General features: G+C 42.0%; 1 protein-coding gene across 1 annotated transcript; it reads right to left on the bottom strand.

The window, feature by feature from the left end:
• Positions 1–300: 300 nt before the first annotated feature.
• Positions 301–14,519, bottom strand: LOC101739643 (uncharacterized). Its single transcript, XM_004927792.5, has 9 exons — positions 14,214–14,519; positions 14,061–14,132; positions 13,742–13,992; positions 13,521–13,669; positions 5,437–5,629; positions 4,863–5,042; positions 3,480–3,701; positions 3,062–3,163; positions 301–2,292 (listed from the first exon to the last, which is right to left on the bottom strand). Exons 1-9 carry the CDS (start codon positions 14,332–14,334, stop codon positions 841–843), a joined length of 2,742 nt encoding a protein of 913 aa, XP_004927849.1. The 5' UTR covers positions 14,335–14,519; the 3' UTR covers positions 301–840.
• Positions 14,520–15,240: the final 721 nt, after the last annotated feature.

Raw genomic sequence — 15,240 nt, 5'->3', positions numbered from 1 at the left:
GCGGGTCCAATTCAATTTAAATATACCTATTTTGTTTAAATTTAACGAAATATTTTATATGATTCAAATTCATTTTTGCTTAGTAGGTCTTTTATTTACCGCATATTCACTATGATTCACACTCGAATAGATCTTTTCGTCCTAAATGCCCATAAAGAAATTATTAGGAAAAAATCGGATCCCAGAGTAGTGAATTTAAATTTTATATGAAATTATAATTTTCTATATATTTTAGTGCAGTTGGATACCTTGAATTATCAGTATTGAGTGAAATTATTTAGTAAATGAAATTGACTGTAACATGTAAATGTGTTTTTCTTATTATTTAAGGGCTTATCACACTTGTTTATGGTTTATCGATACAACGACAAAAAAATCCTTGATTTCTGTGCCTTGAATTATGTGTATGAATCATTGACAGAAATATTAACATAAATATGTACTTTTATTACAAGTCATAGCAAATAATCTAAAATAGTTCACATTTGTTTTTTTGAATTTTTGATATTACTGGTGTAATATTTAACAATGTTATTATTTATTAAGTTTGAAAATACATATCTTGATATTCGATGATCAAATTACGAACTCATGTAAATAGTTTTCAGATTAGAAAACCGGTACAAAAAAAACATCTGCTCTTAACCTAAAAATAGTTGCTTACTTGACGTAATTATAACTAGCACATATTATAGTGTCCCACTAATTACAATATACTAAAGGAGCAGTCTATTAATAAATTTATCCATTAGCTGAATCGATTTTTCATTTGCTCTTAGATGGCCATCAAAATTGTAAAAGAAGCTCTGAATACAATAACCAGATAGGATTATTTATGTTCTAATCTTTACAGTTTGTAGAGCTATCGTCCTTTAACAAAGACTCAATCAATTCCTCGCTTATTTCTGAATCCTGTACTTTATCGCTTTCCAAGTTGAGTGTGTCATTCGATAAACTGGTTTCGACCGTCGCTTCGCTGTTAAGGTTTTTAGAAGCGATATTGTCTTCTGAACCCTCAGTCAGATCAGTGTTACTTTCATTAGATTCATTACGATTATCATTTCCCGTAGTCGCATTATTTTCAGTTATACTTTCTAATGTTTTTAGAGGTTTTTCATTTTCCATGCACTTATTTTCTAAGTTGAAATCATCAACTGAATTATTTTCACTGTTTGTAGTGTTTGTTTCTATCAGGGCTTCAACACATTTCAAACTCGTTTCTCCTTCTCCAATAACAGATGAGTTATTTTCTATATTCTGGCCATTTTCATTAATACTCGTAATGCTTTCATTTTCTTGGTCTGGTATGATTAGAGTTTCGTCATTCATTCTAGAATAATCGTCCTCCTTCTCGCCAGTTTCATTATGTTCACTACTGCCGGGCCCAGTCAAATCGACCTCTTGATTTTCATTATAATTTGTATTTGACTCCACAGAATTTTCATCTATGAATATGGGATCATCATTTTCAGCATTAGATAAAATTTCAACGTCGTCGTCTTCACTATTTGCGGGCTGGTTATCTGTTTTTCTCAAAATAAACTGTTTCAACTCATTGCTTAGATTATCTTTGATTTCACCAAATCTTTTTGATGACGTTGTCAATAATCTATCTAACGTTTTATGGAGATTCTTCATTTCGCTAATAGTCCTAGTTCGAAGATACATAGTTGTGGCTTCCTTTTTTAATTTTTGTAGTCTGTTTAATGAGTATTCTAAGGCATCAACTGCGTCTATAAGATTATATCTGTACCATTCTACCGGAACATTCAAATCACACATTCTGCTACTTTTCCTCGACGACTGGCGAGTTGTTTTAGATTTGGTAGAACTACGTTTTGATGACGAAGATCGACGTTGGCTTCTTCGTGCTTTTGGCGTAACAGGGGAAGAGCATTGCGGAGTCGAAACGGAACTCAATTTAGCGGCAAATGTGGTACCTTTACTTTGTGTGGCTTTATTAGTATTATCAGTTACAGCTACAATAGTTGCGGAATAGCCACCGGGCATTTTTGGATTTATGTTTATCGCAAACACGCGGCCATCCGGTAACCTGTACATTTTATTTGAAGACAAAGTTTGAGGGTCAACCCGAAACTTCAAGCCGCCTGTTAACGCATTCACTGTGACGTCGTTTTCGGTCATTTGAATTATATTATCTGACGATAAAGACACTGCACTATTATTCCCGCAAGGCACTAGAGGTGGGGGATGCTGAAATTTGTATGTTTTGGGTGCCTCTGAAGGTCCAGGAGTTATACATTCGACGTCATCGTCGTTATCTTCATTAACCTAGAAATTACCACGTTATTATAAACTGTCAATTATTTTTGATAAATATAAACAAACTCAATTCATATGATATTTAAATTAGATCTTATTTTAGAAAATATTGTTAGATTTCAATATAAAATATTTATGCCTAGATGAAAAAATTTAAAAGATACAGAGGTTGCCCTTTCTTAAGCAATAATAAATTTACCCCATGTTGCATAATATATGGGGAAACAAATTGCCCAGGATAAGATACTTTCGGTCGGCCTTACACTAGTAGTAGAGCTTACTAAGATCCGAATTCAATTACTGGGCGTCCCGGAAACACACACAGCAGGATGACTACATGAAAAAGTCTGCTGAAAGGATTCAATGATCGCAATACCCAAGAAACGTTTGATAATTATTTAAGAACTTAATAATACGTAGTGTATTTTTGTAATCTTGTGTAAAACAAGATAAAAAAATCAGTCCAAAAATAAAGTGATTCAATTCATCTTTAAACTAATTTTAATTAAATTTTTTACGATATCAATGGATGATTGAGATCGCTTTACCCACCTGATGTTATGTGGTTGCCGTAAGTCATATCACAACGAGGATGCTGCCGATCTTGAGACATGATCTAAGTCTAAGTCTTAATTATAAGTATAATAACCATTCAATCCTTTAAACCAGAATACTTTACTGTGTCCATGGAGACATAGACAAGGTCGCACCTACCTGTGCGGGCTTACAAGACACCCTACAAGTAAAACATTAGAGTAGAACAGTCAAATTATTTTACCTCATTCAAAGATTCCATAGGAAGATCCGGTGTACAAACAACATCATCATTTTGAGAATTATTTGCTGACAGTAGAGCGGCAGCTGCTGACATGTCCAAGCCCTAAAATTCATTCAGAAGTACATGTTTTTCAATGGTTATATCGCGAATTACTAAAAAAATATGAAACCAAAATACTCGCACCAATTAATCACATGACCAGTCATGACTTGAGCGGCATTTAATTAATATTTAAAAAACGATTTTGTATTATTGTATGTAATAGATTACCATATGTAATCTACATTAAGCACTTCACGATAAACAAAATTACAAGTCTGTATGGTTATTTTCAGTTTTTTATTGGAGTTTCCGCTTCAGAACGACCCCTCACGGTTTACTACGATTATCAAAAACTTAAGGATTTAGAATGAAATACCTGAGTCAAATTATCCAAAGATAAGTTGATGTTGTCATTGGCGACCATGTTTTCCATGCTATTGTGAAAAGAATTTGTACTGATCGGATTGAATATTGGATTTGTGTTTTTAAAACCATTGAAATTGTTTATATTGATGGGAGCTTTAGGCCTTAATCGTTGGTAAGACTGCATTCTGGTATCATTCACATATCTAATGGTGCCCATCATTGGACTTGCAATCTGAAACAGGCAATTTAAATTTCTCTAGATTTGATTTCATTAGTTTACACATAATTTTCTTGCACTTATCCTGGTAAGTAGAGATGAGTACATGGTATATTTCATTTGATTTGGCTTTGTATAGGTTAGATAAAATGTACATAATATAAATGTGAAGTGTATGTAATGATCCTGTGGCATTTTACGAATTTAGAAGCTTAAGAAGTATGATTGAAACTTTCAGACTTAGGATTACAAATTGTAGTTGACTTTAACGTATTATGGATGTTATCTATAATTGAGCTATAATATGGTCGACAAGAAGACTCCTATTTCCTGTTGAGGCGTTTTACCTGGGACTCATTTGAAGTACAATTCACGTGCGAACGTCGAAGATCTTTTTTCAAAACGAACGAATGTGTGTGAATGTAATAACGAGTGAATGTAACCCATCTTGAAAATCTTATCATCTTAATCTGTGTCAATTGTACATTAATCACACAAATTTTAATTTCAGAGTTGTATTCTTATTACACAATTTTGTTCCTTCATTATATTATTTTTTAGAACACAGCTACGTATGTCTTGCAATGGTTAAGAGATGACATGATCTTAAGCAAACTTCCACTTTTTATCATTTTTATGTATAGTTCTATTCCTTTATAAAGGGTGTTTTTTATAGAGGTATGAAACTTTAACTTGGAAAAAATAATTTACATTGGCATTTACATTGTAGAGTCTATGGGCTCCGGTAACCACTTAAGATCAGCTCGTGTCCACCTAAGCTGTAAAAAAAAAACGATGCTGGTCAGAATGTTAGTAAATGGTGACTGACCGTAAAGTCTGTAGTCTACGCCGATAAGCCCGGAACGATTGACCACTCGGAGGACAACATTCACCGCGTAATTGTCGATATGTCAAAGGCAATAAAATATATATATATGTATATAAGACTACAAATATTGGAAAAATTCATCGAAAATTGGACCACCAGATTAGACTATGTCCGAGTCAGACGTGGCGGTCATATGCCAGAAGTCATATGTAAATTATAATGCCAAAAGATTATCTTTCGAATAAAGTGAATTTCATGGCAATTTAAAAAATTATCTTTTTTTTCCATTTAGTTCTATACCTCTATAAAAACACCCTTTATAAATATGTACTAATGTAATTATTTACCCTCAACTTCTTCATTGGAGGTCCAATATTTAATGGATGCAAAAGTCTTGTAACTGATGTAGCTATTGGAATTGGATTTTTAACAATAACTGGTTTATTCTTAGGACTTATTGGTCTCTTTATAGGTTTTTTTTCTTGCTTTGGTGTTTCATCCAAGTTTATTGATGCAAATTTTTTCACCTGTTAATAAATACTATTTCAATCATTTAAACTAAAATACACAGTAACACCTTCATTTTAGAGACCATTAAAAGGTAATGGCATAGTGTTATCACTAATAGTGATAACATTATGCTAATAGGCAGCGGCTTGGCTCTGTCCCTGGCAATGTTGACGTCCATGAGCGACAGTAACCACTTACTATCAAGTGAACCGTATGCTCGCTTGCCTGCTGGGGCAATAAAAAAATTAAAAATTTCATTTTATGTTCATAGGATCCATAATAATAGCTTCAAACCTGATAGGTTTGTGTGATCTGTGAATTTAAGTCAATAATAAAAGGTATACATATATTATGTGAGTAATGTGGAATTTATTGATAAAAAACATCCATCCATTTCCCAGATGGAATTACCTGTATAGTAGGAGGAATTTTTGATATTATGGGTACAGGTGTTTGTTTTTTAGGGCCATTTTCTTCTTTTTTCTTAACAGGATCCAATTTTTCACTTCTTTTACTTTTATTCTTACAACATAAAGATTCATCAGCAGCACATTGTTTCGTCAAAAGTTCTCTGATTTGAGTGTCCACAGTATAAGTAGCAATTCTGTAAATTAAATCAACACTTAGAGCTGAGAGCTAAAATGCTAGAGTCAAAATAATAGACTTGAAGTGTTGTTTAAATGCAAAGTCTATCAGTCTAAACAAGCATGTTAGAATATAAATAATGGCATTATTACTATCAGATCTAGATATAAATCAAATACAAGTAGTTTTGCTTTCTTAAAAAACTGTCAATAACAAGCATCTTCAACAAGCAGTTTTTTAACATCTTCAATCTGATGTTAAAAATGAGGACACTTCATTTTGATACATATTGTTTACAAATTGAGTAGTGGTTTATTACCAAATGAACCAAATTTTCAAAAGTTTTGATTATTTCATTTTTATTATTGCCCTTTTAAACAGCATACGATTCACCTAATGATAAGTAGTTACCATCGTTAACGGACGTCAACAATGTCAAGTCTCTGCCTACCACTGAGTACTTTCCACAAGCCTTGTTTGAAGAACGACATGCCATAGCTCTCAGGAAGCACCGAGGAGGTAATTTCATACCAAAGCCGAATGGTAAGTGGCAGAAAAGATCTCTAGAAACACAATGCGGATAAATGCAGGGGTTCTATGTAGTATGGATGACTCTGCACTAGTAGCAGCCGGTGCTTAGGCATAAATGAAATGGGATCATCTCAAACAATTCTGCACACTCCCCATGGAACATACAGTACAAAACCTATAGAGAATTGAAGTCCCTCCATAGGATCCAGTTTCCAAATGATCAGTGAAAACAAGGTTATCAACAGTCTGAATGGCTCTTTTCTGCATGGAGAGAAATGTCAGTAGCTAGTATTTAGGAGCCCCAGCCAGAGGTAGGAGCATTACATTACACAAAGCTGGACTTGTGCTATGTTAAGTAAAAGTATTTGTCTAGGGGTGAATATTCTTCGCTCTGTACAGGACTCCCGGATTTCTTTTACACCAACTTGGTTTTGCCCTCCAAATGATTGTGATATTTGAAATCGCACAAATGAATTTGAACACATGAATTTCAGCATTGTGACAAAAGTCCTTTTTGGCAGTAAACAATGCACAACCTATGTCTTCAATGAGTTGAATTGAAATAAATTTAATTCAGCCCAGGCAGAGATTCTAACCAGAGTTCTCTAATTTAGACACAAGTTTTAATTGTCTCTCTTGCAACATGCTCTGGAAAGACTGATGGTAAATTTGTCATGCAGCCCCCATGCTGTCATCTCCACAGAAATGCATGCCATCAATAAATAGCATGTCATTGATATATAGGATGAAAAACGTGGGGAAAACATGGCCTTAAGCCAGATTAGGTATCATAGCAGCAGATATCAATGATGACTATTATGCTCCACCCATGCAAAAAGCTAGCGATCCCCTTGCTGAGTACTTCAGGGATTGTGTAAACTGTTAACTTTTAATTTTTTTATTGCTTAGATGTGTGGACGAGCTCACAGCCCACCTGATGTTAAGTGGTTACTGGAGCCCATAGACATCTACAACGTAAACGCGCCACCCACCTTGAGATATAAGTTGTAAGGTCTCAGTATAGTTACAACGGCTGCCCCACCCTTCAAACCGAAACGCATTACTGCTCCACAGCAGAAATAGGCAGGACGGTGGTACCTATCCGCGCGGACTCACAACTGGTCCTACCACCAGTAATTACGCAAATTATAATTTTGCGGGTTTCACTTTTATTACACGATGTTATTCCTTCACCGTGGAAGTCAATCGTGAACATTTGTTGAGTACGTATTTCATTAGAAAACTTGGTACCCGCCTGCGGGATTCGAACATCAGTGCATCGCTTGAACACGAATGCACCATACACGTCTTATCTTTTAGGCCACGACGACTTCTAACTTTTTGTTAACTTTGACAAAAATGCCTTATGCCAGACCCTATCAAAAGCTTTAATGATATTGAGGCTAACAGTGACAGCTTTGCCATTGCTCTCTAGGCTTCAGCCTGTGAGTAAGGTATACAAAAAGATCTCCAACTGAGCATTCGTGAAAGAAATTATATTGTTGGTCACTCATCATCTGGTGAACCTTAAGATACTTCAGAAGTTGTGTTTATTATTCACTCCATCATCTTGGAAAGAATGGGGATTATCAAAATAGGCCTATAGCCTGAGGAGTTGAACTGGTCACACTTCTTGTGGATAGTGTGGTCATGGGTGTTCTTCTACACCATACCCCTGTTAGTGTTATAAGAGAGGCGTTAAAAAAGTGATAACACAGGTGTCAGGTCAGGGACACATCCTTTCAGAACCACTGCAGGAATGTAATAATTCGACTTATATATGTCGAGATGCCAGAGCTTTTTTTTTTTTTTTTTTTTTTTTTTATGTTTGAAGGATTACTGGTGGCCCGGAGGCCTTTCCAGTTTCACCAGGACAGGTGGGCGAGCAAAGGCTCAGCCAGGAGGGGTGGGATTTGCTAACAGCTACCCGAGCGCCTCCGAAGGAGACCTAACAGCTCAAGAGCAGCTGCTTCGCGAATGAATCTACTACCGGATCGGAATCGCGACCCGCTGAGAAGATCCGGCGAGAAACTCAGCGAGCTGATTCATGGGTTAGGTTGCACGGCGAACTCTTTGTCGAGTTCGACGAGTACGGTTACCGAGGTCCCTAAGCCTGCTCCTAGAGCTGAAGGCGTCTAGTGCGAAGGTTATTGGATCTGATGGATCCGTAAGGACGTGTCTAGGGCGTCGACGGTGACTGGCTCCTGCATGATCAGGATTCGGGGAGTAGTCAGCGGCGGCTACGATAAGGCGATTATTATGACGCATAGCCTTATCGAAGTACCGTTCCGACGCTGACTTCATGTATTTCTGTATAGATTCGAGGCCCAGGTCGTCGTGTAGGTCAACGTTCCTCACGAACCACGGAGCTCCGACGGCTAACCTGCAAAAGCGGGATTGTAGAGATTGAAGGGTGTCTATGTGCGTGCGGGCCGCGTGAGCGAACACCACACTCGCGTAAGTCATGACGGGCCTTATGCAAGTTTTGTAAAGTGTCACCTTGTTCCGAAGGGACATTTTACTCCGCTTACAAATCATGGGGTAGAGTCTACCGAGAATAAACGCGGCACGGTCACGGACTGATTTTATATGCGGGCGGAATGTCATCGATGCATCCAGGGTAACGCCCAGGTACTTGACCTTCCTGGCCCAGGGTATGGATTGACTAAAGAGAGTAATCGGGGGTGTGAGATTCCTCCTCCTAATACGGGAGGAAATCCGTGTGGAGCTTCCCCTCTGAAAGAGCACCGCAGTACTTTTCGCTGGGTTGATGTCTATGCGCCATTTTCGGAACCACTGTCCTAGGGCTAGGGCTGCGCTCTGAAGCTTCTTCGCGATTAGGGACTTGTTTCTACTGGAATAGTAAACAGTCGTGTCGTCGGCGAATAAAGCTAAATGGGTCGGCGGCGACCGGGGAATATCGTTAACGAATAAGCTAAATAGGAGGGGTGAGAGGACAGAGCCTTGCGGGACTCCAGCTGTGAGAGGTCGTGGGGAGGAGCGGGTTCCCTCGACTCGATATCGAAAAGAGCGGTTCGACAAGAAGTCCCGTATGATGAGCACGAGACTATCCGGCACACCCATGTTGAATAGTTTGAAAATCAAACCGTTGTGCCAGACTTTGTCGAACGCTTTTGCGACGTCGAAGAAGAGAGCTCCCGTGTATAACGGTTTTGGTCGATTAAGCCCCACAAGAATGTGCTCCGTGAGGCGGTGCACCTGTTGAACGCATGAGTGATTTGTACGGAATCCGAATTGTTCATCGATGAGAATGCCCTTGGATGAGACGAAGTCTCTGAGGCGTTTGTAGAGCAGACGCTCATACAGTTTGCCTAGAGACATGAGGAGGCTAATCGGGCGGTAGCTCGTCGGATGATTTTTTGGTTTACCGGGTTTATGTATGCCGATAACGTCCGCTTCTTTCCACACCGCGGGAAAGATACAGTTCGCCATAGCGGCATTGAAAATAGATGCCAACATCACGATGAGTTGGACGGGTAAAAGTTTAATAACGCGGTTGGATATACCGTCGGAACCGGGAGCCTTGCGAGGACGTAGGTCTTTGATCAAGTCTTTAACTTCCATCGGGGTGACGGGTGGTAACACATCAGAGGGTGGCAAGGAGGCTTTGCGTTCTACCTCACTGTCTACTAATTCTACATGCAGAGGGTCCACGGATTGAGTGCTGGGCGTGCACTGGGTTTGCAATGTATCGGCCAGCAGCTCTGCTTTTTCGTCATCATCGAACGCCGTGAGTCGGCCTGAGGGGCCTACGAGGGGGGGCATAGTTACTACCGTATCCGATTTGAGAGTACGAGCTAAGCGGTAGTAAGACCTTTGGGAGGGCGCGAGTCCTTCTAAGAAATCAGACCATCTGGCATCTCGGACTTCGGCGATGCGAGACTTTACGTCGCGTTGTAGGGCACGCATTCGAATACGATTTTCCGCGGTAGGATACCTGTCGTAGGCGCGTATCGAGGCGTTCTTAGCTCTAAGGAGTTCCCTAATATCGTCGGACAATTTGAAGCGGTGAAGGAAGTCCTCCGCTACAACTTGTTTCGATGACCTATCTAATGTCGAGGTGATGTGTGACGTTAAGATGTCTATGGCTTCAGCGGTATCCTGAGGAGACGGGGTAGAGTCCGGGCTAAACGGTAGCGATGGTGGATCAGATTCAGCCAGGCTGATGCCCAGCGTGTGCCAATCCACCACAGTCCTCGTGACGGGAACGGAGTCGGGAGCGCGACCGAGCTTCATAACGACGGGACGGTGGTCTGAATCTAACTCTGAAACTACTTCGATCGAGTGTAAGCGCAGAGTTACGTTTTTTAATAACGCTATGTCGAGTATATCCGGGCGATGCGCGATATTTAGCGGGTAGTGAGTCGGGATTAGCGGAGCGACGATATCGAAGGCGAGATTATCGACTAACGCGTCAAGCCGCCTGCCATTCGGGGTTGTGGTGTGTGAGTTCCACCTAATGTGTTTACAATTTAGGTCGCCCGCCAGAATGACAGAGCTCCCCATGCCGAGCAGCGCCTCGATATCACTGCTTAGAACGATCTTATCCGGTGGAAGATAAACGGACGCGATAACGATCGGCGCGTGTCCCGTCAGTGAGATTCGGCACACTGATGCTTCGATATTAGCGAGCGCGGGAGGATCGAGTGGGACGCAATGCAGGGCTCTTCTATAGTAAATGACGGTACCACCACCACGAGCAGAGAGCCTGTCGTTCCTGACCATGTTATAGTTCGCGATTTTAGGGTCACGGCGCGCGGGCTTAAGTAGGGTCTCCTGCACTAAAAAGATATCAATTTGATGGTCACGCAAAAAGTCAGAAACCTGATCACGCTGATTTGCGAGACCGTAAGCGTTAAAAAATCCTATCGTTACGGATAGGGGCTTTATTCTACTTATATACGCCATTGATTACCGGCGGAGTGAGGGGAGGACGTACGTATTTAATGACGCGTATACGTCGGCGTATTCTTGCACAACGGCGATAAAGTGTTGTGCAGTGGAGGCAGAGCGAATGGCGTCGCCCAAAGCGTTAACGCGCTCAAAGTTGATCGACTGAAAGAAGTCGATCGCTAAAGCGAGATTGTCGGACGCGGTCGGAGGGCAAGTTGCGGGAGAGGGACGAGTCGCGGGGGCGGGACGAATCGCGGAGGAGGGAGTTGTAGCCGTGTTCATGTACGGCAGCGGTTTCGCCCAGGCCGAGACACTGGGCACCGGCGCCGGAACGAACGCTGGCTTAGCCTGCGACACAGAGGGTGCCGAGGCTTTGATGTCTGGGCCGGAAGCTCGGAGGCGGTTTTGGCGGGCGACGCGGCGATTTATTTTCGGGGCTCGGGGGCATCCGCGGTAATTTGCGGGGTGACCCTGTGTTCGACACAGGACGCAGCTAGGCGGTTCTGTCGCGGTTTTTTGATCGCGAGTGCATAGGGCCGTGGCGTGATCGCCTAAGCACTTGACGCATCGGGGGCGCGCGTGACAGTTACGGGAAGAATGCCCGTATAATTGGCAGTTATGGCACTGGCTAGGTGTGCCTTTCTTGTGTGGGGTTTCGACTGCGATTCCGGAAAGGCTACAGACCGTTCGGATGTTGAATATTTGCTTACCCTCGGGGGTAGGCTGGAGGGCGACGAGAACCATATTATATGGCTCTCTTCCGCGGCCTGTGTGCATGCGGTGTACGGAGTTAACCGGTAGGCCTTGTTCGAGAAGGTCGGCCTTGACGAGCTCGGCATCCAACTCTTTAGGGATGCCACGTATAACGGCACGGAGTTCGCGCTCCTCCTGGAGCGTATATGTGTGGAAACTTATACGCTCCTTACGGAGGTAAGAAGAGAGGGCCCTATGGTCGTCGGATGTTCGAACCTTAATTTGAATGCCGTTCGCGAGGTTACGGGCATTCGTAAAATTGATATTTTTGGCCTTAAGGGCCAGGGAAACTCGTTCCCAAGCTGCCTTCTCTTGAAGGATTACCGGGGGAGGGGTCTGGGCTTTATTTTGTGCCACCGGACGCGGCGACGGAGTGGCACGGGCTGGAGGCCCAACGGGAGTCTGAGGGCGGGGGCGCGACGCGTTCGCGGCTTTGCTAATTTTAGCGGCCGCGGGAGCTCGAGACTCCGCGGCACGCTTCTTACCCTTTTGCACCAGGGTGAATCCATCCGTCGATGAGGCGGGAGCGAGGTCGACCTCCATCTCCGAGTCAGAGTCGGAGGACGAGGAGGCGGGCGCAGGTGACCTACGAGTAGGTGTTTTGGACGGCGCGACGGAGGCCGCGGATGATCGCGCTGCTGGAACGGTGACCACGGCGGACGACGCAGCAGTTTTACTCGCCAGTATAGGCGACGCGGGAACGGCAGGCACGACGGAGGCTGCGGTGCTCGATGCAGAAGCTTTGCACGCAGGTACAGGCGACGCAGGAGCAGCGAGCTCGGTGGAGTCCACGAGAGGGCTCGCAGTGTGATCGGCCTTGAAGGCCTGAAACTCGGAAGTGAGCTTTGGGTAGCGAAGCCGGAGAAATTCCGCAAATACAGCGTCCATGATGTCTACGTGCCCAGGTGGGGCTACCCTGGGTCTTAGAAAACACTCGCCTTGCGGCGAGGCCCCAACTTCTCGGACCTGAGCGGTTCTATTGAACACAGGTGGCGATGCGGCACGATTACTGCAGGACAAAGAAAAATCACAACAAAACGGAACTAACAAAAAGAAACAAAACAATTAAACACTTCCAGGAAGACAGTTTGTCGGCAGATATACCACGAACACAGAAATAACAAAAGGAAACAAAACAAATAAAAACTTCCAGGAAGAGCACTTAGTCGGCAGATGTACCACGAACACAGGCCGCGCGAACAATGGCCGGGCTAACAAAAGCCGGGCGAACAAAGGCCGGGCGATCGAGTGGTCGATGAGCACGTCCGCGCGTGACGGGTGCCTCTATCGGAATGATGCCAGAGCTCTCACCTGACTTCACAATGTGAAGCAGATCTCTCGCAGAGATCTATCACATGCGGATGTTCAGTGGTGTGGTATGGTCATCATCCTTAGTCAAATTTAACGTTAAGGCCAAAAGGTTCTCTTTCAGGCTATGTGCCAGATTATCTTCAGACTTGCACAGTAGTGTATAAAAATTAGATGAACTTAAAATCACAGACCATAACACGCGATTTACATATTTTTTTGCATATCTTTGCAATATGTAAAAAATATACTAATTTATAATTACATTAATAATTTACAAAGGTACTTACTAGGAAATTTAGTTAATGATTAAAAATAATTTTAAATAAATTTTAATACGACTGTTATTTATTACTTACTATAATATTATTTATTACTATAATCATTGAAAAAATTTTACTTACTCAATCCTTGCTTTACAATATTGAAACAAAGCCCAACATACAGCACGCAGGTGTTTTAAGCATTCAGGATTGCACTTGAAACATTTCCAATCATCAACACATTTAATTTCTAATATTTTTGATTGTCCAAAATTCCGTTTAATACATTTCTGCAATATTCAAATGTTTTATTTCTTGCAAAATACTTAAGAGCAATTTTAAACTACCAACAAAATATTTACCGCACAAAAAACATGAGGACAGTCAGAACAACAGAATACTTGTCCTCCTTGGCCACACCATCGACAGTAAAGTTCAGATCCATCATCACCTTTCTCAAACTCTCCACTGTTGTAAAAGATGTGACATGTCTGACACACTAGTGTTCGTAGTAAAGGATGAATCTTCACACGAGATAAATTACGTGACGAAGAACCGAGATGACGATCACAAGCTGTACAATGTAGTCGTTGAGAAGTAATAGTGTTCAAGTCTAAAACAAAACATAATTTTTATGTTTCTGAAGTAATTCTCACACGACTTCAACGAAGAGTTGCTCACCCGCAAATTTAGTTTTGATATATTCTTTTTCTTCTTCGTTAAGATCATCCTGAAAATCTTCATCAGTTGGTTCTGCAAGACATAATATTGTTTTAGTAAAACATTATTATTAAAGTCTATAACGTCTGTTTTATAAACGAATTTAATATTTACCAGGTAAAGGCGGGAATTGTACATTCTCATCCGAAGAAGCCGGCTTTTCTGGTGCAGGACAAGCCCCTTCACTTTTAATAATTTCACTCATTGTTGTACCAAGGTCATTAGGTATCCTCATTAGCAAAATATAAAAGTGTTTATATTTTGACAGCGTTTGTAATAAAACTTAATCATCTAGGCTAAACAAGGATATCAATGCTGTAATTTTACAGAGTTAGACGACACCAAAACTCCACCATTTTGGTAAATTGGTCGGTACCAAAGATTTTCTTAATACGTCCAATGGATAGGCAAAAGAAACAAAGCTCATACTGCTACCTGTATTGCAGAACAAAACACCGAAGCAATGTCTATTTTACAAAAATTAGTGGTTCCGGAAGTGGCGAATAGACATCAACCCCACGAAAAGAACAGCGGTGCTATTCAAAAGGGGTCGCCGTCCGAATACCACTTCGAGCACCCCACTCCCCAATAGGCGCGCAAACACCTCCGCCGTTAGCCCCATCACTCTCTTTGCCCAGCCCATACCGTAGGCCTCGAAGGTCAAATACCTAGGCGTCACCCTCGACAGAGGGATGACATTCCGTCCCCACGTAAAAACGGTACGCGATCGCGCCGCGTTTATACTAGGACGACTCTACCCAATGCTTTGTAGACGAAGCAAACTGTCCCTCCGTAACAAGGTAACCCTCTACAATACTTGCATACGCCCCGTCATGACGTATGCAAGCGTAGTATTCGCTCACGCGGCCCGCACCAACTTGAAACCCCTTCAGGTTATACAATCCCGATTCTGCAGGATAGCCGTCGGAGCACCATGGTTCCAGAGGAACGTGGACCTCCACGATGACCTGGAGCTCGACCCCGTCAGTAAATATCCACAGTCGGCATAGCTGCGCCACTTTGAGAAGACGGCACGACATGAGAACCCTCTTGTCGTGGCCGCTGGAAACTACATACCCGATCCTGTAGACCGAATGCTAAACCGTCGACGTCGCCCAAAGCACGTCATCACGGATCCTCC

The sequence above is a fragment of the Bombyx mori genome, chromosome 13 (assembly GCF_030269925.1).
Source record: "Bombyx mori chromosome 13, ASM3026992v2".
Classification (NCBI taxonomy): domain Eukaryota; kingdom Metazoa; phylum Arthropoda; class Insecta; order Lepidoptera; family Bombycidae; genus Bombyx; species Bombyx mori.
The sequence above is the reverse complement of the archived record's forward strand: the minus strand, read 5'-3'. Positions and strand labels throughout refer to the sequence as shown.